General features: G+C 48.7%; 2 protein-coding genes across 2 annotated transcripts; one reads left to right on the forward strand and one right to left on the reverse strand.

Annotated features, from left to right (window-relative positions):
* Positions 1-3,587: 3,587 nt before the first annotated feature.
* On the reverse strand, positions 3,588-9,486 carry NDUFB8 (NADH:ubiquinone oxidoreductase subunit B8). Its single transcript, XM_056120668.1, has 5 exons — positions 9,328-9,486; positions 8,961-9,087; positions 7,257-7,356; positions 6,686-6,841; positions 3,588-3,773 (listed from the first exon to the last, which is right to left on the reverse strand). Exons 1-5 carry the CDS (start codon positions 9,410-9,412, stop codon positions 3,681-3,683), a joined length of 561 nt encoding a protein of 186 aa, XP_055976643.1. The 5' UTR covers positions 9,413-9,486; the 3' UTR covers positions 3,588-3,680.
* A 4,275-nt stretch (positions 9,487-13,761) lies between these two features.
* HIF1AN (hypoxia inducible factor 1 subunit alpha inhibitor) lies at positions 13,762-26,030 on the forward strand. The gene is made up of 8 exons (XM_056120616.1): positions 13,762-13,964; positions 14,179-14,429; positions 19,434-19,582; positions 22,904-23,049; positions 23,978-24,084; positions 24,508-24,571; positions 24,805-24,915; positions 25,706-26,030. The coding sequence occupies exons 1-8, from the start codon at positions 13,788-13,790 to the stop codon at positions 25,748-25,750; spliced, it is 1,050 nt and encodes a 349-aa protein (XP_055976591.1). The 5' UTR covers positions 13,762-13,787; the 3' UTR covers positions 25,751-26,030.
* Positions 26,031-26,633: the final 603 nt, after the last annotated feature.

Genomic DNA, 26,633 nt, shown 5'->3' on the forward strand with positions numbered 1-26,633 from the left:
GAATTACTCCTGGCAGTGCTCAGGGGACCGTATGGGATGCTGGGAATCAAACCCCGGTCGGCAACCTGCAAGGCAAATGCCCTACCCGCTGTGCTATCACTCCAGCCCCTCCCCCATTTTTTTTTTTAAGGATACACACACACTAGCAGAATTATGGCACTTATAAATAAATAAAAATGTTCTTTAGGTGGCCCAAGTTCTTAGACCTAAGTTGAGTCCAAACTTTGATCTAGCAGGAATTCTACTGTCTCCCTGATTGATATGGGAGATGCTGTGACTCCCCGCCCTATGTTCAGGTTTTCTTACCACCAGAAAGGTCGATGAGGGGGCGGGGAGAGACAGAGAGTGCTCAGGCCCAGGGATGTAGTTCAGCAGTTGAGCACTTGCCTTAAGGGTGGGGGGCCCTGAGTTTGCACCCCAACCCAGTGGGAGATGGGAGGATTAGGCTTGCAAACAAATCTTAGGCTATTCCCCGGATTAGGGAATGAGGCTGAAGGGTCACTACTGTGTGCTTTGAAATGTCCACCAAAGGCACAGTCAGTTTCAGACACTCTTCTCTCAACTCACACAGCTCAGAAATTCTTTTCACCTTGTTTTGTGACTGCCAGTGTCGTCCTCTTCTAGGTAACTACTTGAAGGCAATTATTTTGTCTTGCTCAACTTTATATCCTCAGGGCCTATCAGTGTCTGATATATATTAGGCACACAGATGTTTGTTAAATGATTATCAAGAGCTGCGCTTCTCAACCGGGGCCATATGGCCCCCTGAAGGCCCCCAGGAACTCCAAGGGGACCACAGGTGAAAATCGTGCAAATGGGGGCCAATGGCTCGAGAGCAGGAGGCCAGCTGATAGGACAGGGGACCACAGAAAAAAAACAAGGTCAGAAGGGGGGCCTCGAGAGATAGTACAGGAGATAGGGTGCTTGCTTGCAGGCAGCTAACCCAAGTCCAATCTGCCGCTCTCCATCTGGGGCCCTCAGCCCCACCAGGAGTGAGCCCTAAGCACAGAGTTAGGAGTAAATCCTGAGCACCACCGAGTGTGGTTCCCAAACCAAAACAATAAAACAAGGTTGGAAGGGGCTCAGGGTAGGACGGTTGAGAAACATTGGTCTAGAAGACAGAGGATGGAGGCAGATAAAGACCTAGCTGGGAGGGTGCTGGATAGTATAGTGGTAGGGTATTTGCCTTGCATGCAGCTGACCTGGGTTCTATCCCTGGCATCCCATATGGTCCCCATGGTCCCCATGAGAAGTGATATCTGACTGCAGAGCCAGGAGAAGGTCCTGAGCATCACTGCATGCCCCCCCCCCCCCACAAAACAACAACAACAACAACAAAAAAACAAATCTGGGAAATCAGAGAGCTCAATGAGCTGAGCACAAGCCCACAGGAGGTGCAGGGTTGCCATTCCTGGCACTGCAGTCCTTGGTTACTCCTTGGTTACTTGCACATGTAGCCCCAAAATAAAGCGTGTGGTGACCCCCAAAGTAGGTATTGTCATAGAAACACCCACTCTCTGGTCTAATTGTCTAGACACCTGGTAAGAGTCCATGTCTAACTCAAATGGGCTTACTTTTTTACTTCTCTCATGAACTTTTTTTAAATGCTGAACATGTTTCTATGTATTTTTTTTTCCTTTATGGAACACCAGGGATAGAACCTATGTTTTATGAGACAAGTTTTCAGGCAATGTGATTATCATTTAAGAAATTGTCCGCAGATGATGTGTGAGACAGAGGTTGGGTAAGAGTTACTTAAGGATGCTAGGGTCAAGAAATAAAAGAGCAGGTAAGATCCTCCAGAGGCCACTGGACAGTCAGGTTTGGGCCCTCAATGACGAGACACGTGGGGCCTCACGGGATGGGGATGGAGCTGGCCCTTTCCTCCCCATCCCAACAAGACCCCAAGTTGCTGCCTATGAATGGCCTTTCTGGCTTCTGATCAAGCTGCTTAACAGCCACGATCCCTGAGACTCAGGAACAAATCTCGGAACCCAGCCAAGTTTTGGCAGAAATCCCTCCAGATTTGTTAAAATATCAGAATTTCAAAATCGCGTGGCCACTACTGCAGCCATGCAACAGCATGTTATTCTTAACCAGCAATAGAAAACAAATTGTCTACTGTTGTCTTTTCAGTAGATCTGAGTGTTGGGGTAAAATTCCAAATAATAATGGTGGATCTGATGTCAAAATATTGAATGTGATCAAAGTAGAGAGTAATGTAGAAATCATCTAACCCACAGATAGGGGGAGGGTATGGGGTGGGGGTATACTGGGGTTGTTGGGGGTGGAGAATGGGCACTGGTGAAGGTATGGGTGTTTCATTATATGACCGAGACTTAAACCTGAAAGTTCTGTAATTGCTCTCATGGTAATTCAATAAATAAAATTATAAAAAATGAAAAAAAAAAAGGTGGAGTTCCTGCCCAATTCAATCAGCTAATCAGTGGCTGAATAAATAGCAGTACTCCTACATTAAAAAAAAAAAAAAGGCAGGTAAGGCAAGTGTCTTACATGTGGTAACCTGGTTTGGTCCTTTCCACCCTCAATCACGTATATGTCCCCTGAGCACTGCCAGGGATCACTCTGGTTCCCAGCTAGATGTTTTGCATTCAGAATAGCCTCTGAATACTGCAGGGTTGGGCCACACCCCGTGGTGGTCTGGCGTTACTCCTAGCTCTGTGCTCAGATATCATTCCTGGCAGTGCAGGGGATTGAATCTGACTCACATGCAAGGCAAGCACCCTACAACTGTTATTGCTCCACTCCCCCACCCCCAATTTTTTATTGTTTTGGGCCACACTCAGCTGTACTCAGGGCTTACTCCTAGCTCTGCACTCAGGAATCACTCCTGGTGGTGCTCAGGGGACCACACGGGGTGCTGAAATCCAACCAGACTGAATCACATGCAAAGCAAAAGCCTTACCCACTATACTATCACTCTGGCCCAAAGCAGTCTTATAAAACATAAAAGATATATTAAGGGGCTGAAGAAATAGTTTAGCAGTTTGGAGCACATGATGCAGGAAGCCCAGGTTTGATCCCTGGCACATGGCCGCCAAACAAGATGATGACACATTGAGAGACCCTCAAAAATAGGATTTTCCTTTTTATAAAGCTATTACAGGAATTTGGACGAGCCATTAAGGTAGCAAAAGCTATACATTGGTTCAGTAACTCCTTGAACTGCCCTGATTTCTAAACACAGTTGCTGTCATCTAAGATCTAAGCACTGAGACTCACAGGCTGCCTTGGATTAAGCAGGGCTGTCACAGGGAACTTCTCTTTCCTCTTGCATCACATAAGAGGACAACTGGTTTGTAAACCCAAAAAGATTTCTGTGAGAAATACGTTGTGTTACGACTTGCAACATCAGGAACCTCTCCTCATTCTTTCATCCGCCCCACCAAAAGGAAAAAGCCCCCCTCCGTGGGCTGCACACACGGTGGACTTGACCCCCACCAATCCCAGCAGTCCAGCAGTCTCCAGTGGGAAGTGTGTGTGTGGGGGAGCCCAGGAAACAGGAGCAAAGGCGTAAGATGGGGTTCTTCAGCGCAGCGGCTGCTGCTGGGGAAATGAGGCAAAGAGACCGTAACACTAGGTTTTATTAGGGTTTTCAGTGAGATGGAACCTTGAGGAATGAGGAGTGAGGGCGGGGCCGTGGAGCCCCTGAAGCCGCCTCAAATCTCATAATGAACCACCGGCTCGGGCGTTTTAGTGGGATCGCCGCCTCGTTCCAGGTACAGGTTATTGTAAGGATACTGCTTCGGCCCCTAAGGGACAAAATAAAGAGAGAGAGAGAGTCAGCAAGAACCACTGCTTCACAGCTAACAATCACCCTCTGCTCGGTTAACTAACGGTCACATATGGCAGCCTCTGGTCAGACCCACCCAGGCTAGAGCAGAAGGAAAAGCACTTGTCTTCCTGGCTCAGTGCAGGGCAGAGAGAAAAACCTAGATTGTTAAGAGAATTGTGACAGAGCGGGGGGCAGAGAGCGAGAAAGAAAGGAAGAGAGAGCGCGAGCAAGAGCAACCCTCCCCCCCCCCCATGAGAGGGGAGGGGAAGAGAAGTGGAGGAAGGGACAGAGAAAGGAAGGAAGGAGGAGGGGAGAGGGGCAAGAGCGATCGCACAAGCTTTCTAAATGAGACGATGCATCCATCCATCCTACTCTCTCTCGGGGTCGAGACAGACTCAATCTCCTTTAAGTCACTCAGCCTCTAATGGTTCCACCACTAAAGTGGCCTAGCAAATGAGGCGTGCAGGAGCAGCAGTGGGGGAAAGCACAGAGGAGACACGGCTGGGACGTGCTCTAGGAGCTGCTGGCTTTACCAACAAACAGCTGTCAGAGAACACCGCTCAAGGGGAGGAGAGAAGGGTGATGTGCTTACAGAACTGAAAAATGGAAGAGCCACACTGTGTTTCTTGCTCTCCTGAAGTGAAGTTAGTGCTCACACCAGCCGACGTGCACGCCACAGCCTGGGGCCCCTGGGGCTTGGCAGGAGGCTTGTCGGCAGCTCGTGCCAGTGCACACAGACAGCCCGGCTACCATCAGGACACTGATTAGCTCTGCAGAGGTAGCACTGGGCAGCTAACTGCAACCAGCAGCCTCCCTGCATCCCCGGCCTTTCCTTACTGCAGGTGAGGCCCCTCCTCCCCAGAAAAACATGTGGATTCCAGGGCTGGAGCACAGGCTTTGCAGGTAGGAGCCCCAGGTTCTACCCCCAGGACACGGTCACCTGAGAACCCCTGGACGTGAACCCTGAGCACTCAGCCAGGAGTAGACCCCTCCCTCCCTTCCTCAGCAAAACAAATAGAAACACAACCAAAAAAACCCTCTAATTGCTCCCAGAACCTCACCATGGAGCTGAATTAGCAGTACCAGGAGTGGAGCCCACCAGGAATCTGAATTCTTGGCAGCTCTCCAGGCAACCAATGCACTAGGATCCAGGAACTTTGTGTTTTGGGGGTTTTGAGCCATACCTGGCAATGCTCAGGGGGTACTCCTAGACACAGATTTTCCTGGACAGGGGTTGGCAAGGTAGTACAGCAGGTAGGGCTCTTGCCTTGGACGCGGTCAACCCGGGCTTGATCCCTGGCATCCCATATGGTCCCCTGAGTACCACCAGAAGTAATTCCTGAGCACAGAGCCAGGTGTAACCCCCGAGAATCACCAGGTGTGGCCCCAAACAAAAATAAATAAATATAAATAAATAATTTCTCTTCATAGGGCTTGGCAGTGCTCTGGGACCCTGGATTGGCCACATGCAAGGCAAATGCCTTAAACCCTGCATTACCTTTCTGACCCTTGTTTATTTTTTGTTTGTTTGCTTTCTTGCTTTTTGGGGGTCACACCTGGCGACGACAGGGGATACTCCTGGCTCTGCACTCAGAAATTACCCCTGGCAGTGCTCAGGGGATGATATGGGATGCTGGGAATCGAACCCGGGTCAGCCGCGTGCCAGGCAAACGCCCTACCTGCTGTGCTATTGCTCCAGCCCCCTTGTTTATTTTTTGGCTCATGAGCCACGCTGGGTAGTGCTCAGGAATCAAATCTAAGGGCTCTCTTGCATGTACTCCAATCCTCTGAGCTAGCTCCCTGCCTCAGAGAACGAATTCATATGCCCATCACTTCAACAAATTCTCTCTCCTTTTCCTTTAGTCTTTTCTCTTGTCCTAAATGTACTCTCCAAGTTTCCCCCACCATTCTATGTATTTTTAGCATCTAGTATAACCTGTCTCCTTAATAACGTGTCTCACCCTTTACACGTTTGCTACACATGTATTTTCACAAAAACTGTGCCAAGCTCCAACATATCTGCTCAAATGTGGCTCAGTGTGCCTGGCAGGCCCAAGGCCCTCCATTTGATCCCTGGTACATCACGTCCCTGACACCTTGTAGGGCCCCTAGAAAAAATTTAAAATAATCATACAGGAGGCCTTGATTGGACCTCTGCCATCATGTTTTCTCCTGAATACCACCAGGAATAAGCATAGAGCCAGGAACAGCCTTGGAGCACCACCAAGTGTGGCCTCAAGAGATTAAACCAAAAACATAAAAACAATCCCCCCAAAATCATTTTTTTTGAAAGGGGCACACCTAACGGTGCTCAGGGATCACCTCTGGAAACTCAGGGGACCAACCACATGGCGTGCTGTGTTTCCATACCAGGTCTGCAGCATACAAGGCAAGAGCTGTACTATGCTCCAGTCCCAGGTCAAAAAGTTTTTAATTAAATGGGGCAAAAGAGATAGGATAACAGGGAGGGCTCTTGCTTTACATGCGGCAGACCCAAGTTCAATTTCTGGCACCCTATATGATCCCCTGAGTCCTGCCAGGAATAATCCCTGATCACTGTTGGGTAGAGCCCCCAAACCAAAAATAAATAATAAAACTTTTTTTAAAAAAACATCACTTGCCAAAACACACTAACATCCAAACGGAATTGAAAACTGAGCTGCCTTCCACATTTTTATTCCTCAACTGGTCCTGAACTGTTTCTTTTCATTCAGGCTGATGGAAGGTGCAAGCACGGTGCAATGCTCTGCTACTTGTGCCACACCAGTGAGGTCTTACCAGGGAGCCAAGCTTGGAACGGGCTGGCCGGCTTCCTAACCCGGGGACTTCATTCCCTCAAGAAACGGGGTACAGCAAAGGTACAGAGGAGAGCATTTCTCAGATACTCACCACAGGCTGGTAGGTGGGGTAGACTTCGCCCACCCAGAACATGAACACCATGAAAGCCACGAAGCCGAAGAGATGCTTACACATGACATCCCAAGAAAGAACCGTGGGGGACGTGTCCACACGGTTCCTGAGATACATGTCTACGTCCCAGTGGATCTGAGGCAGAAAAGCAGACAATGGTCACACATCAGCGAAAGGCAGGCAGTCCAGAGTGTCTGACAAGGTGTGACAAAGGCCTTCTGCTGGCGTGGGCAATACTCTGAGAGTGTGAGATACTGGGGCCCACAGGGTTTTCTCAGTTCTGCTGCTCTGATGGAACGCCCAACCATGGACGCTCACAACTTTCCTAACAGGGGCTCAATGAATCCCAGTCCCAGCCCAGGTACTAGGGATGGGATCATTGATCCCAGATGACGATGGGATCATTGATCCCAGATGACCATGGGATCAACCGGTCTTGTTTCCATGTGCAAAAAAATTAGAATACTCAGAGAGGTGCCACTGGAGACAGAATCTCCAGGAAGATGGAAGGAAGAAGGAATGAAGATCAAGTAAGACGTGGTTCTCTCACCGGTTCTCCCCAGTTCATCCTCAGGTCTGTGTGGTCCCATTCATACCACGGATCCCTCTCGTGCAGCGAGCGGTCAGGAAGCTTCGGGTAGTCCCCATACCTGAGACAGCAAGGATTTCTGGGAAGGGGCTCCGAGCAGCCTCAAAACAATTTACACGCCTTATCCTAGATGAGAACCGAGTGAAAGCTAACTGCCTCACTGCACGGCAAAGGGAAGGACTTTCCAATCAAGATCTCAGGTTCTGATCACTAGGCACTGAACTACTGAAACCCAAATTCTAATTAAAAGTCCATGTCAAAAACTTTAAAACATTTTATTAATTCTTACCTTCAAGATTCACACCAATGCTATATTGTTGGACCTAGAGGGAAATTTAGTATCTGATCTGATTCCCTCAAAAGAAAAAAGCAACAACAAACTTTTCTGTCTGAACCCCAAGTCCCCCAGCTAACTGGAATAGACCCAAAAAGGGTACTGATTAGAGGCTAAAGTAATAGTATAAACAGGGAGGGTGCTTGTCTTGCACACAGTCCGACCGGGTTCGGTCCCTGGCATCCCATATGGTCCCCTGTGTGGGTGATCCCTGAGGGCAGAGCCAGGAGGAAGCCCTCCACGGGGGTGGCCTAAAACCCAAAATCCAAACCAAAAAAGGAAACAGATGAGAGACGGATTCCCTTCTCAGCAGCTGCGCTCCTCCAGCAAACCACTGGAGCACCACCTGGGACAGTCCTTACTAACCTGTGTCGTTCGCCCCCCCCAACCCCACATTCAACTGACACAGACTGCTGCCATGCCTGCGCCTGTCCAACGCCAAATAACAGACACGAGAAAATGAGGACAAGCAGGCATACATCAGAGAAAATGACTAGAAAAGAAGAATAGGAGCTGCTGCAACCGCAATTGAAAGAGTGATGTTAAGGCACGGAATGAGGGGGACTGCTGATGACCCTGGGCCATTAAATCCGGTGATGCAGGCTGGAGCAATAGCACAACCAGTAGGGCGTTTGCCTTGCACGCGGCCAACCCGGGTTCGATTCCCAGCATCTCACCTGGTCCCCCGAGCACCGCCAGGAGTAATTCCTGAGTGCATGAGCCAGGAGTAACCCCTGTGCATCGCCGGGTGTGATCCCCCCCCCCAACAAAGCAAAACAAACAAATAAATCCGGGGACACTGTGTGTCTATGGGGAGGGGGAAAGAGAGTAACAGCCACTATAGAGGAGTCGTTGAATCTGCACACGCGTTGCTCTGATCTCCCCGGCCCCCACTAGCAAAGTTTTCTGGTTTTGCTTTGCACGGACGTAAGCGCACGCAGGGAGGGCGCTCCATCTCCCGCAGGCTTCTCCTGACAGGAGTCCAGCTTCCAGCGCGGTCACGTGCCGGGACGACAGCACCTGCGCCCGGCAGATGCTCCATCTAAATGAAACCCCGCGCTCAGGATGGAGCCAAGGAAGGATCCTGCCATTCGGGGGTCCTCCGGGGAGCGATTAAAACCTCGGCTTTCTCATTCGAGGAAAACAGCCCGAGCCAAGGAGAAAATTGAAGTCCGCTCGGCTGCAGCTGCTGCTCGCGCCCCCTCCTCCGAGAAAAGCTCCCGCCCGGCCCCCCCCCACCCCCGGGGTCAAGACAAAGTTCAGGGCCCGGCCAAGGTACGCAAGCCAGGCGTCACCCATCACCACCTGGGCAAAAGCCGCTCCCCGCTCACCCCATGCCGTCGTCCGGGTACGGCTCGTAGTCTTCCACCCGCATATTGTACTTCTTGGCAGCGGCGGCCCGTTCCTCGGGGGTCCTGGGGTAGGGCCCCGGGAGCATGTCCTTAGTCATGTGGAAGGCTGCAGCGGGGAAGGGGGCAGGGGGTCAGACGCGAGTCCTGCCGCCCCCCTCGGTGTCGAGCTGCAACGACCACGGAGGCTCGGGTGGGAGACCCGGCGAGACCCCCCCACCCCCCGCGGTGACTACACTAACCCCACCTCCGCAGGGCCGCCGCGGTGCGCACCATCCCCACCCACTCCCGGCACGCCGAGCTCCGGACAACCCCTGCCCACACTCAGGCCGCGCCCGCCCTCGCCGACCTGTCCGTGCCCCCGCCGGCACCACGCTCCGGACTGCCCTTTGCAGCCATCGGACTCCCAGGGCCCCGGCCATGGCCGCCGCCATCTTCACCTTCGCTCCGGTTCCCCCTGCACATGCGCAGAGGGCCCGTTACGGCGGCTGAGCAGGGCCAAACGCGCCGGGTGGGGTTGGGGGTGGCGGGGAATTGAAGGGAAAAATGAAAGCCCTAAGGGCTCAGCAAAGGCCGAGTTTGAGTGGTGTTGGGAGGCTGAAGAGCGAGGGAGTGGACTGGGAGGGGGCCAAACAGAAAGGGGGAAGGAAACCCGAGAGGGCATTGATTTGGTGTTTCAGAGTGTTCCTTTTTCTCTCTGAACTCAGACGCATCTCAGGCTAATGGGGACTCAGAACCCGAGTATCTCAAGTGGACAGCTCCCCACCTCCCCCAGGAACAGAACAAATAAAATGAAATGTCAGTCTCTTTAACTGGCCTTTGCCTTTTTACCACTCCTTCACCGACTTTTTCTCCTGGCACCCTCCCCACCCTCACTCCCCACGCCTGGCAATGACGGTTCTTCAAATCCAGCTGTTGGCTTTGCTCTCTTGTTCTTCAAGTTGGTTAACTTCTTTCTCTTAGTTCACTTACTAGTGCAAACGTACGAATCGGCTCCAAATTGGCTTCTCATGTCAATCCATGTTTCCACTTAAGTCACTCAACCCAACAGTTTTCAAACCAATCCCACCATCAGTGGCAGCTCTCTGGAGGCATCCTAAGAAGCCTCCGGTTTGCTAGGATTGGGGTAAATAGATTGTAAGTGGAATCAACCGTAATTAATAAACACTAGATTAACAGAAAAACAGAGAGCATTATTAAGCTTATATATAAATTAAGCTTGCACTTTATTTATACACCTGGATGTGCACATTCCTATACGCTGATTTCCTAAAGCTTTTGGAGTGTTCGCTGTTTTGAAGCAGAGTGTACTATTAAAAACAGTCTCATTTATATATCTCAAAGCAGTAAAAATGAAATTCTATATATTATATAATTTTTTGGGAGGACTACTTCATAGCAACTTGCCCTCATATAACAATTTTTTGGCATGAGCTTTTGAAAGATTTAATACCTTTATTTTATTTTATTTTATTTTGGGGTTTGGGGACACACCTAGCAATGTTCAAGTCTTACTTCTGGCTCTGCACTCAGGGAGCACTCCTGGTGGGCTCAGGGGACATATACAGTGCAGGGATGTAACCCAAGTTGACTTTGTGCAAGGCAAGCACCTTACCCAATGTGTTATTGCTCCAGGCCTGTATTTAATACCTTTTATTTATTTATTTAAATTTTTATTTATTTTTTGCTTTTTGAGTCACACCTGGCAATGCATAGGGATTACTCCTGGCTCTGCGCTCAGGAATCACCTCTGGCAGTGCTCACGGGACCATATGGGATGCTGGGAATCGAACCCGGGTTGGCTGCGTGCAAGGCAAATGCCCTACCCGCTGTGCTATCGCTCCAACCCCTGTATTTAATACCTTTTAAAAATGTACTTAGGGGCTGGAGCGATAGCACAGCGGTAAGGGTGTTTGCCTTGCACGCAGCCAAGATGGCCAATACAGGTTCGATTCCCAGCATCCCATATGGTCCCCTGAGTGCCGCCAGGAGTGATTCCTGAGTGCATGAGCCAGGAGTAACCCCTAAGCATCGCCGGGTGTGACCCAAAAAGCAAAAAAAAAGTACTTGGCAGGCTTCATCAGTGGCTTCTTTGATCCTGGAAATTTATGTGTGGAATGGTTTTTATTCCTAATCAACTCTACTTGCTACAGACTTTGAGGGGAGTGTGCTGGGAATCAAACCAGGGCTCCTATGTGCAAGACATGTGCTCTACCACTGAACTACATGTCCTGTACGTCACTGTCCTCCCATTTTTCATCGATTTGCTCGAGCGGGCACCAGTAACATCTCCACTGTGAGACTTGTTGTTACTGTTTTTAGCATATCAAATACGCCAATGGGAGCTTGCCAGGCTCTGCCGTGCCAGTGGGATACTCTTGGGAGCTTGCCAGGCTCTCCGAGAGGGACGGAGGAATCAAACCCGGGTTGGCCACCCTGGCAAACACCCTACCCACTGTGCTGGACCAAATTTAAATTTTAAATTCATTCTTATGTCAGTTATTGTAATTTGTGCTTTTCAATAAATTTTTCTTTTTTAATCTAAGTCATCTAATTTGGAGGAATACAGTTATTCATAGTATCCCTTTATCTTCTTCCTTTTTTATTTTTTGGGTCACTCCCGGCCATGCACAGGGGCTACTACTGGCTCATGCACTCAGGAATTAATCCTGGCAGTGCTCGGGGGAACATATGGGAATCTGGGAATCGAACCTGGGTTGGCTGCATGCAAGACAAACAACCTACCTGCTGTGCTCCAGACCTTATCTTCATTATTTTTGAAAGTCCTAATTCATGTTCTTAATTCTTGAGCTTGGTAATTGAAATATTAATTTATTTTTAATTCCAAAAATATAGACCAGTATATTCTTGTTTTTTATTTTTTTTTATTGAATCACTGTGAGATACACAGTTATAAAGTTGTTCATGATTGGGTTTCAGTCATACAATGTTCTAATACCCTTTCCTTCACCAGTGTACATTTTCCACCATCAATGTCCCCAGTTTCCCTCCGGCCACCGCCCCCCCTCTCCAATTTGCCTTTACAGTTTACAGCAGGCACTTTCTCTCTCTCTCTCTCTCACTCACTTTCTCTCTCTTTCTCTCCTTACTTTTGGGCATTATGGTTTGCAATCCAGTACTAAGAGGTTATCAGGTATATCCCTTTACCTACTTTTAGCACTTAGCTCTTGTCCGAAGTGACCATTTCCGAATATTGTTGTCATAGTGGTCCCTTTTCTAACTTAATTGCCTCCCCCAACACACATCTGTGGCAAGCTTCCAATCGACAACTGTATTCTTGTAAAAATTCAAACACTGCAGATAAATCTGACTCCTTGATTGCCACCCTAATTTACCTTGATTACCTTGATTGCTCAGAAGTAACCTAACTATCATTTCGGTGCAGCATACTCTGTAGCATAACATGTAACCCACATAGTTAAATACAGCATCAATTAATTGCTTCATATTTCTCACAACTCAGGAGACCAGGCACAAGTTATCAGGGCTTCAGCTCACTGTCACAGGTTGAAATCAAGGTTGCTACTGTGAGTTTATATGAGGTTGTTGTGCATGTTTATATAACCCAGTATTTATTGTAGAATTCAGTTCTTTGTTGTTACTGTTGTTTTTGTAGGATTTTTGGACCATGTCAGCTGTGCTCAGGGGTAACTCCTGTGTGTGTGGGTGGGTGGGTGGAGGGGAGATTGTCAGAAGAGCATATAGTAGTGGTGCTGGGGATTGAACCCAGATTGGATGTGTGCAAGACAAGCACCTTACCCACCATATGATTTCTCTGGCCAGGATCTAGACTTAAAGCAAATCTTTAGAATGGTTAGATTAGGCCCACCCGAGATAAAATTTTCCCTTTTGATTAACGGATTGGGCCAGAGAAATAGTACAGGGGTTAAGACACTTGCCTAACACGAAGTCAACTGAAGTTCAGTCCTTGGCATTGTATAAGCTCCTCTGAGCACTGCCAGGGGTGACTCCTGAGCACAGAACCAGGAGTAAGCCCTGAGCACCTCCAGGTGTGGCTCCAAGCCAAACCGAAAGAAAACGTAAGATGATCAGGAACAGCCCAAATATAATATTAGTGCTATTAGTCCTATGGCAAAAAAAATCAAATAGAAGAGATGATGATACAGGCAGAAAAATAAAATGATGCTTTAAAAAAGGGGATGGGCTGAGAGTAGAGAGAGATTAAGATGCTCATGTAGTGTGAGGTGAGCCTGACTGCAACCCCTGCACTTGTCCCCAGAGCTGGGAGTTACCACCAGCACCATTAGGTAGTGGGACCCTTCTGGAGAAAAAGGCAAAGAAAACAGTGTTAATTTGAAAAGAATACTGTCTTTTGCTTCCAGGGCAATCTTTACTCAGCTTGCGCCCTTGGGATAATAGGTTTTCCTTGTGGCTTCACTTCCCTCCTTCTGCATGAAGGTAAAGCTTAGCGTCCCCCGCAACTTGCCTTCTCTGTCTCTTATATAGGCCCAAGCACAGTTCTTCTATTTTGTGAGTGAGTTAACCAGGGGCGATGATCAGGGGACGCATCAGCCAGGTAAAGATGCTCCTCCCTGGAAGAACTTCCAGCCCCAGGTCTTCAGAGGCGGAACGTAGGGTGTAGAACCGTAGGCCACCTTTAGGAGGCGCTCCCACAAGCCCGGCCTCCGCGTCGCTGGAATTCTCTTTCTCTCGAAGCTCATCTCTATGGTTTCCGTTGTCTGTGTGGCTTTCTTTTTCTTTTTTTTTTTCCTTAACCCGGAACAGGCGGCGCTTCCGGTTCCGGCGGGGCCGTCCCTGGAGGCGGAGATGGCGGCGACAGCGGCTGAGGCGGAGGCCTCGGGCTCCGGAGAATCGCGGGAAGAGGCGGACGCCCCCAGCCCCGCTTGGGATGAGTCTCAGCTGCGCAGTTACAGCTTCCCGACCCGGCCTATCCCGCGGCTGAGCCAGGGCGACCCCCGGGCGGAGGAGCTGATCGAGAATGAGGTAGGGGGCGGGGCCGGGGAGGGGGAGGGGACCTGGCCCGGGGGGTGGGGGAGAGGTCAAAGGTGGCGAGAGGGTGGCGCCGGGGCGGAGCGGGGGTGGGGGGTGGGTGTGTCTGGCGGGGGCTCGGGGGCGCGGGCGCGGTGGGGGGCGCCTCCTCGGGGCCGCCGTGGCCGTGGCCCGCGCTCACCCGCTGCTCGTGTTTTGCGCGCGGCAGGAACCCGTGGTGCTGACCGACACGAACCTGGTGTACCCCGCGCTCAAGTGGGACCTCGACTACCTGCAGGAGAACATCGGGAACGGAGACTTCTCCGTGTACAGCGCCAGCACGCACAAGTTCCTGTACTACGACGAGAAGAAGATGGCCAACTTCCAGAACTTCAAGCCCCGCTCCAACCGGGAGGAGATGAAGTTCCACGAGTTCGTGGAGAAGCTGCAGGAGATCCAGCGGCGAGGCGGGGAGGAGAGGTAGGGGCCCCCTCCCTCCCGCCGTGGGTGGTCTCTTGGTGGGCGGCCCGGCTCCCGTTGGCCCCGTGGTGGGTGGCGAAGGGGGATGGGGGCGCTTTCTCGAGTGGCGGGAGGAGGGGCCGTGGGGCCGCGCGTGGAGGGGCGCCGGGGTCCCGCGCGCACGTGTGTGTTTGTGGTCCCCGGGGATGCGAGGGGGCCTTCGTTTCACCGAAACGGATCGGTGAAAGCTGAGGAAGCTGGAGGGATATGGGGAGCCTGTTGGGAATGGAAAGTCGGGACTCTTTTAACAGCAGCGCCTTCATTTCGGAGCGCGGGCTGCCAGGGGTTCTGTTTTTTGTTTTGTTTTTTAAAGAGTCGGCCATAAAAGTTTTTATGAATAGCAAGTTGCACCCTGGGGTGCTCAGGAGACCATGCAGTTCTAGGCCCTCCTTTGTGCGAAGCATGTGCTCCTCTCGTTTAAAACCCTCTGGCCCAGATATCAGGGCTTCTACTTCATATTTTTTGACTTTTTATTTTGGGCACGATATATATATATATGTATATATATTTTTTTCGTTTTTCTTAAATGCTAGAGGGGGTCAAACATAACTGTCTTTGGAATTAACCTTGAGATTGCGGGAAAACATTAAACAGGCTAGAGACAGTTCAGTGCTAACTTGTCTATTTGTTGTGATTTGGGGGAAAGGACAGGAGTTTTAAAGGAAGGTCAGAGTAGATGGGGGGAGGGTGCTACACAGGTGATAGTGAACAGGGCTTGAAAAAGATTCCTCCTCTGCTGTTTTATTTGTTTTGGTCTCACTGGCTGTGCTCAGGGCCTCCTCCTGGCTCTGCACTCAGGGATCACTCCTGGTGGGGCTCTGGGACCATATGGCGGGGAGGGGGTGGTGGTGTTGGGATTGAACGCCTGTGGGCCCTGTGCAAAGCAGACGCCCTGCCCTTTCTACCCTTCCTCTCTGCCTTTGTCCCTGTTTATAAGAAGAGCCTCTTAATAGATCCAGTATAGCACTGAGTCCTGCACCCTCGTATCACCTCTGGGAGTTGCTTTCTTCAACTCAAATTTGGTGCCCTGCTTGAGGAAACTTCTAGTCTCCTGTCTCTCTTTCTGACTCCTTAGGGCAGTGTATGATTGAACGAAAGAACTTGATATTTGTCTCTTTCTTTTTTTCATTTTGTTTTATTTTGGGGCCACTCCCAGCAGTGCCCAGGGCTTACTCCTGACTCAGCACTCAGAGATCAATACTGGTGGTGCTCAGGGGACTATATGTGATGCCAGGGATCAAATTGGGGGTGGCCATGAACAAAGCAAGCTCCTTAACTCCCTTGTACTTTTTTTTCCTGACAGCAGTACTTACCATGATAGTACTTGGACCAAAAGATTTGAATTGGATTCATCCGTTTTGTTTGTGCTTTGGACAGACTCAGCAGTGCTCAGGGCTACTCCCACCGTAGAGCTTGAAAAATTGCTCCTGGTGGTGCTTGAGCCACCAGGTGTTGCTGGGGAATCAAACCTGAGCCTCCCACATGCAAAATAGACTTACCAGGCCTTTTAACCTTCTCCACAGCCACACTAAATTTCTTGCCTCCTTTCAAAAGCATTTTACTTCATCGAGTATGACCTCTGGGTGATTTCAAGGAAAGCTTTTTCCTGTTTGCAGGTTTTGCCGTGCCAGCTGACTTTAGCACCAACCAGCTGTGCAAGTTGTGGTGATTCTGAGGTAGGATGTATTGGGATCCTTTTTGAGCTCTTCGAGCCTTTACTTGAAACAGGAAATGTTTCAGGAATTCAGTTATAATGGGACTTGTTTATACTCATGCTTGAAATGTAGTCTTGACTCAGAGTTACTTGCAAATTTTTTACATGATTATGTGTCTTTTCTCTGAGAGACCACACATTATATTGCAACTTGTAAGGGTTGCCGGTCTTCCCAAAACAGGAGCCACTGTTTCCTGCTCAAGATTCTAATTCATGTTGTCTAAGTATTATCATTGAGCCTTTTGTTCTTTTTGTGTTGTTGTTCTTTTTTGTGTCACACCGGCACCGTTCAAGGGTTATTCCTGGCTCTGCACTCAGGATTTAAATTACTCCTGGGGATGCTCGGGGGACCATATGGGATACCAGGGATCGAACCCCGGTCAACTGTGTGTGAGGCAAGCGCCTCCCCGCTGTACTATCGCTCTGCCCCCTTGATTTTATGTTGTTAGGATGGTTGCTTATGTGTTTTACCTGTATGATGGCCCCCTTATAATTCATTTGTGGGATCAGATCAGATACGTTGTGCTTTTATGCTCCATAATTCCTTCTGACCTCAGATGAGTTAGCAGCTCTGGATCTATGAAAAGCCTGCTAAGGTACTATCCTTCAGATGTTCCCTCAGGCTGTAAAAGAGAGGCCCACAGTGTGATGCTTGAAACAGCAAAGATGTTTCTCACTCACCTTACTTGACTATCATAGGTCAGCTGGAAACTCTGCTCTTAAAAATTCTTTCAACTTTTGGGCTGGAGTGATAGCACAACAGGTAGGGCATTTGCTTTGCACGTGGCTGACCTGGGTTTGATTCCCAGCATCCCATATGGTCCCGTGAACACTACCAGGAGTAATACCTGAGTGCATAAACCAGGAGTAACCCCTGTGCATCACCGGGTGTGACCCAAAAAGCAAAAAAAAAAAAAAAAATATTTCCACTTTTGGGACCCAGATTGGCCCTGCAACTGTTTTCAGGGACTTTGTAAAGAGAGTAGTTGTCTTGGTAGTGCATCCTCTGTTTTGTTTTGGGGCCAAGGCAGTTTAAGCAAGGCTAATTTCTAGGGTGCTCAGAAAAACAAGAGTGTGGGAAGTAGCTCTTGGTGAACAGTGACAGCTGTTTACCCAAGTACCATAGGGGATATTTTCAGTTCTTAGAATTTGGAGCAAGGCTAATTTATCTTTCTAGGGTCTGTGGGTAGGTGTTTAGGGATGTTTGAGATTGAATTGTTCTATGTGTATGTGTCCTTTTATGGGGGCACTTTGTGTTCTTAAAGGATTCATATAGTGAGCCAGAAATCATCTCTTCAAAATATTCACACACCATACATCAGCTAAAGGGTCACTAATATGTAAACACTTTTAAAAAAAACTTAACTTAAAAAAAAATAGCCCTGTCAAAAAATGGGAGTGACCAGAGCAATAGTACAGCAGGTAAAGCACTTTTTTTGCACATGATTGACCCTGATTTGATCCCCAGTAACCTGTATGGTCCCTGGAGTCCACCAGGAGTGATCTCAGTACAGAGCCAGAAGTAAACCCAGAGCATCACCGGTTGTGACCCAAAAATAAAACAAACAAAAAAAAATGGGAGAAGAGTTGAATAAACACTACCAAAGAAGTCATATATGGCCAATAGGTAACTGAAAAAAATGCTGAAAAAAAAATGCTCATTGTCACTTCTGATCAGGGAAATGGTGAGTTAGAATGACAGTAAAGGTACCACTTCAAGACTATGAGGATAATCAAAACAAACCAAAAACAAGCACTGGCAGAACTGGAGCAAAAGGAACCTTCATTTACTCATGCTTGGAATACAAATCAAACCATCCCCTAGTGAAAACAGTATGGAGAGTTCTCACAAAATTAATAGAGGGACCAGAGAGATTGCTCAGTGGACTGAGTGCATTCTTTACATGTGAGAGGCCCAGGTTCCAGTACTGCATGGTCCCCAGAACACTGCCAGGTGTGGTCTTAAAAAGCCCTATAGCAACTATCTGATTCAGGAAGACCACTCCTAGGTACCTATCCCATGAACACAAAAACATTAATTCGGAGAGATAAATGCATTCTTAACAGTCGTTGTTATTTACGCTAGCCCAAATTTGCAAACAGCCTAAGTGTCCAGCTATAGATCAGTGGATAAAGATGTGGACTCTATAATGGAAAACTGCTCAACTGTTAGAAAAGAGGAGCTCTTGCCTTTGTGACACAAAGGATGAAACTGGGGGCGGGGGTGGATTCATACTAACTGAAGGAAGTCAGAAGGAGAAAGACATACTGGAGAATCTTACACAAGACAAATCTCTTGTGTAAAGAAAGCAAGGAAAGAGTCAGTGTCCAATGAAGGCACGGATGCTAAAGAGGACTGCAAGGGTTGAGTAAATGATGATGGACAAAGAGTGACACTGTGGTGGGCCTGGTATTGGTAGCTTTTTCCTCTAAACGAAGAGTTATAAAATGTAAAAACAGGTATAGGTATATATTACAGAGAAACTATTTTCACTACTATTGGGGTGGGCGACGGTTGGCACTGGGAATTGAACACAGGACTTCACGTTCAAGGCAAATACTTGCCACTGAGCCACATACCTAGCTCCTTTTTCCTTAAATGAAAGTCTGACTGTAACTCAGGGGCTACTACTGGTAGTGCTCAGAGGATATTGTGCCTGGGATCATGCCCTGGACTCCAGAGGCACCGCCTATACTCCAGCCCTTTGAGCTGTCTCCCTAGCCCCAGAGTCTCCTCTACAATAAAAGGGGGCCTGAGGAGATAGTTCAGTGGCAGGCCACTTGCCTGAATTATATCCCTGGTGCAGGATGTTCCTACTCCTTCAAACTTACTGCTCCCATCAGCGCTAGATACTGCCCTGGTTGCCTCCAAGCACAATATTCTTGGACCTGAGCTTTGCTGAAGGTGACGCCTATAAAAAGGCATTTTATTTTTTTGGGTCACACGCAGCAGTGCTCAAGGATCACTTTTGCTGGGGCTCAAGGGACTAACTGGGGTGCCAGGGCAGGGATCGAACTCAAGTCAGTTGCATGCAAGGCAAGCAAGCACGCTACTCAAAGTACTCTTACTTAAGTATTTTTATTTTTAAAGGTTGGTATTGAGCAGAGTGCAGAGAAAAAAACATAAGGAGAATCGATGTTGACTAAGGTTTGCACGGCTGCACCTTTCCTCTGTGATACTGATGTGGGTCTGGATTTCCAGGCATGGGGCGAGACATGCACTAATGAGATTTTCTTCTTGGGGAACATAGGTTGTATCTGCAGCAAACACTCAATGACACTGTGGGCAGGAAGATTGTCATGGACTTCTTGGGTTTTAACTGGAACTGGATTAATAAACAACAGGGAAAGCGTGGCTGGGGGCAACTGACCTCCAACCTGCTGCTCATTGGCATGGAAGGTAAGAAATCTTTCAGAAAGCAGCATGCCTTGGAGTCATAAAACCACCATTCATTAGCTCCTTGAGTTTGAACAAGTCACTGAATTTTCTTTTTTTGGGGTGTGTGTGTGTGGGGGGTATAGGGTTGGTGGAGTGAAAGTCTCTCAAGCAGTGCTCAAGAGTCTCAGAGACCACCCTTTAGCATAGTGGCCAACTGAACTGGACAATTCAGTGCATGGGCCCAGCACTGTGTTGCCAAGTTGGGTCCAGTGTACTGGGGGGCAGTTAGAGCCTCACCTCGTGGTGCTTGGGCATCGTGTGGTACAAGGGATCAAATTGCACTGCACTGGTCTTGCACCCTGACTCCGAGCTATCTCCCTAGCGCCTTGCTAAATTTGCTTAAATTTTAGCCTTTGGCTTTGTGAAAGGGACACAGAATCTTATAAATAGCTGTGAATAGTAAGTTGGATAGTATTTGTTAAGACTTTAATCTAGTTTCATGCACTTTAAAATAAAGGAAGTCGTTCTCTTTTTTTGTTCAGTAGCATGTGAGTGCATATATTCACATGTAAGGGGTATCTTTCTGAAATACTGCTGTTGTCTATTGGATTCAGAAAGTTTTCATTCCAATAGTAAGAGAGATACTTTCCAAGGATAAATGTTATTGTCTTTCAATAATGCATTCATAGCATTAAAAATCAAAAGGCATACGGCCGGAGCGGTAGTATAGCAGGCAGGGTGCATGCATGCAGCCAACCTAGGTTTGGTCCCTGGCACTCCCTCCATAAGGGATCCCTGAGCACAGAGCCAGGAGTAAGCCATGAACACTGCCAGGTGTGGCCCCCAAATTAAGAGGACTAGAGCACATGTTTCGCGTGTTGGTGCTCTGGATTTGATCACCAGCGCTAGATGGTCCCCAAGGTAAGCACTGAAGAGTGGCCCTTAGAATCGTGCTTGAGAGTAGAGAACCATGTTGGGAGTGGCGCCTGGCCCCTCACCCCCACCATGACTAACCTATCCCCGTCCTGCTAGTTGTGCCTTAAAGGAAAAGGATATAAATGGTACTTCGTGATAAATGTCCTTTCTATTCCGTTCTTCAAAACTCCTCTGTTTTTTCCTTCGAGTCATGCATGCATGTTTTTAGTTGCTTGTAAGTCCTAGAGGATTTTACACATAAGCACACATGAGTTTTTTTTTCTTTAAGTATGGTGGTTTATATTTTGGGGGAGCTTGGAGGGCCATGTCCAGTGATGCTTGGGGGCTACTCCCATCTGTGCTCTGGGAACCAAGCAGTCAGGGAGCAAACTGGGTCAGCTGCATGCAAGGTAAGTGCCTTAACCTCTGTACGATCTGGCCCTGTTTTTTGTGGGGGGGTCGGGAGGTGGGGTTGGGCCACTCCTGGCTGTATAACACTGCATAGTCAGGTCCTGCCATTGACCTGATTGGTTGAGTACAGTGGGAAGTTGCTCTTACCCCGTGACCCTTATCCTATATCTTAATGGGATTATTACTGATTTGGCAGTATCAGACTCAAAGGACTCAAACCCCAGGCCTCTTACATGCAAGGCAAGTGCTCTCTCTGACCCCAGCCTCAAACTGTATATTTTGAAGCCATTTCTTGGTTAACCAGAACTAGCCAAGAGTTCTGGCTTTCTGCTTTATTATGCTCTGGTAGAATTCAGGGAAGCAGAGCCCTCAGGAAGACATGAGAGAGCAAATCTTTGAGGATGCCATGGACTGGCAGCATCAAGAAGCCAGAGAGACAGTACAGTGGGTAATGCATTTGCCTGGCACACAACCAACCCAGGTTCAATCCCTGGCACTCCACCTGCCGCCAGGTGTGGCCCTAAAAGGAAACTAAAAGGGAAGCCATCTGGCCTACCCCAGAAGACCTGGGGGGTGTTGCCTAAACTCCTATCTTGCAGAGAGCTCTTCAGCTGTCAAGGATCATCCAAGGATAAATAACAGATGTGGCCCCAGCTAAATAGAGGAGATGGAGAATGCATACACATGGGCAGAAGTAATTCACGATGATAATTAAGTTTTATTCAAATCATACAGCGCGCCAGAATCAGATTTGCTTTCCCTGAGAAAATCAAAAGCCCTGTTGTTATTCTAAGAAGTGTTGCGTCCCACAAATGTATTGAAGTTGGACTGAAGGTTGAGACTCTCTGAGCCCCAGACGAGCTATCCTTAGCATGTTCGTACAGCTTCGAACAACTGGTTAACTCCAGCAAGGAAAATGATGCATGCTTCATCAACACCAGTCACTTCAGTGGTTTCTGACTCTAGTTTTGCTGCCTTTGTATTCTTGCCCTCATTAAGAAAGTGGATAAGCATGCCTGATACATTACTTGGTCTTGTGATGTGCCATTGCTTCCAGTAAGGGCAGCAATGATAGTATTAAAAGGCAACGTTGTAGGAGGTCAGAGAGCAGGTAGGGCGTTTGCCTTGCACGCAGCCAACACATTTCAGTCCCCAGCATCCCATATGGTCCCCCGAGTCCCACCAGGAGTAATTCCTGAATGCAGAGCCAGGTATGCCCCCCCCCAAAAAAAAATTCTACTTTGTATTTAAAGCAAACTCTTAGATTATAAGAACAAAATGGTGCTTACCAGAGGGGAGGAGGATGTGGTGAATGGAACTTAAAACTTCCTGCAGTGATCATATGTGTAAATAAATATTAAATTATTATGATTCTAATGCTATATTTCTGAAACTTATACAATGTTATGAATATGTTATCTCAATAAAGTGTTTTAAGAAAAGAAGAAAGTCTACTCTGATAATTGATGGTGAATCCTTAGCCGGTGATGCTTGCTAGATTTACTCCCCATTTGCATGTGTAACACTTGGCACCAGAAAGAAAGAGAGAGCGAGAGAGAGAACTCAGTAGGCTGAGCACATGTTTTGCACACGAAATCTGGGTTCTGTCCCTGGCACCCTCTGGTTCCCTACATACTGTGAGGAGTAGCCCCTGACTGCCAGGTGTAGACCCCAAATCATTAAACTATAACCCCTGTGCCAGGGAGATAACTTGAAGGGCTGGAGTGCACTGCTTTATATGCATGCTGAGCTCCAGCTTCGTCTTCGGCTCTGCATGGTGCCCGGAACATAGCTGGCACTGTCTTCCCTCTCCATCCTCAGCTCTACTAGTTATGTCTCCCCCTCCCCACCTCGAAAGAAGCAACCAAAATATAACCTCTAATTTCAGTCTCCCCGTTTCTGCCTTTGATTTGGAGCCCTCTGCTGAGAGGACAGACTGGATTGCTCTCTAGCACCGGGCCCTGAGTTTCAGCAGTATGCCCTCTGCTCTGGATGAGAAACTGTCTCTCCCCACAGGAAATGTGACGCCTGCTCACTATGATGAGCAACAGAACTTCTTTGCTCAAATAAAAGGCCACAAGCGGTGCATCTTATTTCCCCCGGATCAGTTTGAGTGCCTCTACCCGTATCCTGTTCATCACCCTTGTGACAGACAGAGCCAGGTGAGCTGTGGGAGAGGTGGAACTGTTTCAGGACCCAAGGTTGGCATGTTTTTCCCTTTGTGCTTGTAAGCCCGGTTTGGTCCGAGTGATTTCATGGTGTGTCTCACATAGTCCAGTGCTGACTCTCATGTTGTTGGACATGGGTTACCTTGTTTGATTAACTTACATGTACCTGGAATATGTTGTAAATGAACCAAATGGGTATGTGCTGTTGAATTTAATCGTTGTTATATTTTGATGTGGATGTTATTTCTTTTTGATGATGGGTGGCTAGAATTGAGATTAGTCACTCAATGTCTTTCCTGGAAATAAGTGATGTATGGTGCTTCGTAGCCAGAGAGGTCTACTTCGTTTTTGAGAAAATTGCCTAGCCACCCACAGAATACTGTTTGTTGAGTAGAGTACATTTGGGAGAAAGTTCTGGAAGGTTTGGGTGAAAGATGGGTCTCGGTTCCTCATATCTGCAGCATAGGAATTGACCCTCTTGACTTGTAAGCTGCATTGATTGACTTCTGACCTGTGGAGCACTGAGGCCTAGGATTCTTTATCGCTTTATACTTAGCATGCTTGTTTTCCTTCCTTCTGTGAGAGATATGGGACTGGGGTGAGGTAGTTGTAATCAGTTATTTGGGACAGCCTGGGAGGTTGACTGTCTCAGGATAGCAGTTCCAAGTTCATGGGTAGATGAAGAGGCATGGGATTGGACTGACTTCAACAAAGAGGTTGGGTGGTCCTAGGAAAAAGTACGCGCGCGTGTGTGTGTGTGTGTGTGTGTGTGTGTGTGTGTATGTACACTAAATACAGTGGTGGTGTTTCCACTGCTGAATTATGTTCTCAGGCCCTTTTTTTAAACTACAAATAGTTGTTAGTGATAGGTAATGGTGATTGACTAATTTTTTTTTCCCCTTCTTTCTCTTGAACCTCTCAGGTGGACTTTGACAATCCTGACTACGAGAGGTTCCCCAATTTTCAGAACGTTGTTGGTTACGAAACAGTGGTTGGCCCTGGTGATGTTCTCTACATCCCAATGTACTGGTGAGGAGGAGGGACTGGGACTGGGAACTCCCCTGCCAAGATTTATCTGGGTGTGCCCCCCCCCCCAAGTTGTGGCTAGGTTGGTCTTACATAGTCTACAGAAAGATTGTCATATCCAGATACAAGCACACTGAATATGGGGGAAGACACAGCCCTGTCTCCAGGACGAGACGACAATTCCTGAAGTCCAGAGTGGTCCCACAGGAGGCTTGAGGCAGGCATACTTGCTCTTCACTCGTTGGCATTTGGAGACTGATCAGTACTTACTGCCTTCTGCCTTTTGGGTGGGTTTGATCAAGTGAGGGTAAAGTATTATATATTCATTTTCCCCTCTTAGCTGGACTCTGCCTAGTGTTCCATGTTTCCTTTTGGGAAGTATTGATGGCAAACAGGAACCTGTTTTTTTTTTTTTTTTTCTTGCAGGTGGCATCATATAGAGTCATTACTAAATGGGGGGATTACCATCACTGTGAACTTCTGGTATAAGGTAAATATGGGCTGGTTTTGTTCTTGTTTTTGTTTTTCATAGATGGGACTGGGTGAGGTAGGTAACAGCAATGGGTTATTTGGGATAGAGTGGGGAACTTAGCTATCTCTGGATGTGATTTCTAGGTCATTGGGGAGTTGGAGAGGGTTGGGAATGAGCCAGTTTCTTAGGAGGGTGGATGGTGCTGGGAACAGTGGGTGATGCTAAAGCTTGAGCTGCTGCTTCCTTTGCAGGGGGCCCCCACCCCTAAGAGAATTGAATATCCTCTCAAAGCCCATCAGAAGGTCGCCATAATGAGAAACATTGAGAAGATGCTTGGAGAGGCCTTGGGGAATCCACAAGAGGTATGTGGCTGTCCCGAGGTGGCAGTCCTATAGGTTCACCGGCAGAGTGACCAGGGAAAAGGCAAGATTGGGTCATATTCGCCGGAGCTCACCTGTTTCCGCGTTGAGTGTTCTCCCTGTTCATAGAGGTTATTGGAATTTTCAGAAAATCCTTGTTTTCTGGTGAGAGCTGGGCTTGACTGGCGGATCAATTGTAATCTGTTCCGTGCTGGTGGTAATGTTCCCCATGGGGCATTTGTACCAGCTGGGGACCCCTGAAGGGATTCTTCTGGAAAGAGAAGCGAGCAGTAAAGCAGCTCTTCACTCTTTCCCAGCTTTGCCGCGGCAGCTATAGGTAATGTTGAGACCTATTTCACACTCAGGTGTGGAATGTGCCAGCGGCCCATTGGGTAAATGGGGGACATTTGTGTTAGGAACGCTCCCAACTCCTTCAGAGGCCCTATGAGGTTGGGAGATGCCACCAGACCTAATTACAGGTGACCTGTTTAGGTAGTGAGGGACCTGACCTTCTTATGGCACCCTTATAAGGCACATGCTGACACTTTCTCTTCTGTGCTCCCCTAATTTCTGTCCATCAGTTTGCTGCAGGCTTCCAGGCAAAGGGGGTGGTCACACAGGTTGGACTCAGAGAGCAGGACCATGCCCCTGAATCCTGGGTGGGTCTCCGGGAAGAGATTATTGGAGGGTCTATTTGACTGAATGAAAGCCATGTCCCTGTCCTTGGTGGGACGTGACTCTGTCCCGGGCCCAGAGCAGGCCCTTCTGACTGGTTCCTCCTCTCTCTTCACAGGTGGGGCCCTTGTTGAACACAATGATCAAGGGTCGCTACAACTAGCCTGCTGGGAGTTGAAGCCTCCTGCCAGGCGACCGCTCGCTCGTCCACACTGCTTCATTGATGAGGACAGGAGACTCCCAAGCGCTAGGATTGCACGCTGCACTTCATGGACTGGACTCTTGCCATGGTCCTGAGGCAGGTGTCCGGGCGAGGCAGGGTGGCTGGCGCTCTACTCCACTCGGAGAGACTTCTTACCCTGGCCTCTCTGCCCCCGCACCTCCTCTCTGCCCCCCGAAAGTCCTCTATTTAGTGTGTGGAGTTCCAGCTTCTGGTCGTCCTCCTGTCTGTTTGTCGGTCTGTCACTCGGGATGTGTATGTGTGTGCGTGTGGCCTGCACACACACGTGTGTATCTGTTCCTTGCTCCCCCCTGTTGGGTCAGGATCCCACTCGTGGCTCTCAGCCCATTCTCCTGCAACCTCAGTGCCTCAGCCTGAGAGAGGAGATGCTCCTGGCTGCCCCCAATATCCGATCTGCAGGGCCACAGCTGTCCTGGCCCTTGGGGCAGTCGGCCTCTTTGCAGCGTTCACAGAGCCAGGCTCTGGCCTCAGGGAATGGCTCCTGGGACTCCAGTGGGGACAGCAGGATGGAGCCTAGCCTGGAAGAGCCTCGTGGGCCTGCCCTTGAGAATCAGATGGGGTTCGAGCCAAGTCCTTCAAGCTCAAGCCATATATAGAAAAAGAGCCTTGGGACACAAGAAGGAAGCATTGGGCTAAATTCCAAATTATAGACACATGGCTTTTCTCTTTCTGCTCCAGCTCTTGCTCCCTCTGCTGGGTGCTAGGGGAGTTCTAGCAGTGGCTTCTCTAGGTTCTAAGGCTGCAAGTCTGTGAACGTGTGCGTGCATATGTGTGTGTTCACACACTGGCCTGCCTCTCTGCTTAG

The sequence above is a fragment of the Sorex fumeus genome, unplaced genomic scaffold (genome assembly GCF_029834395.1).
Source record: "Sorex fumeus unplaced genomic scaffold, SorFum_2.1 ptg000043l, whole genome shotgun sequence".
In the NCBI taxonomy this organism is placed as follows: Eukaryota; Metazoa; Chordata; class Mammalia; order Eulipotyphla; family Soricidae; genus Sorex; species Sorex fumeus.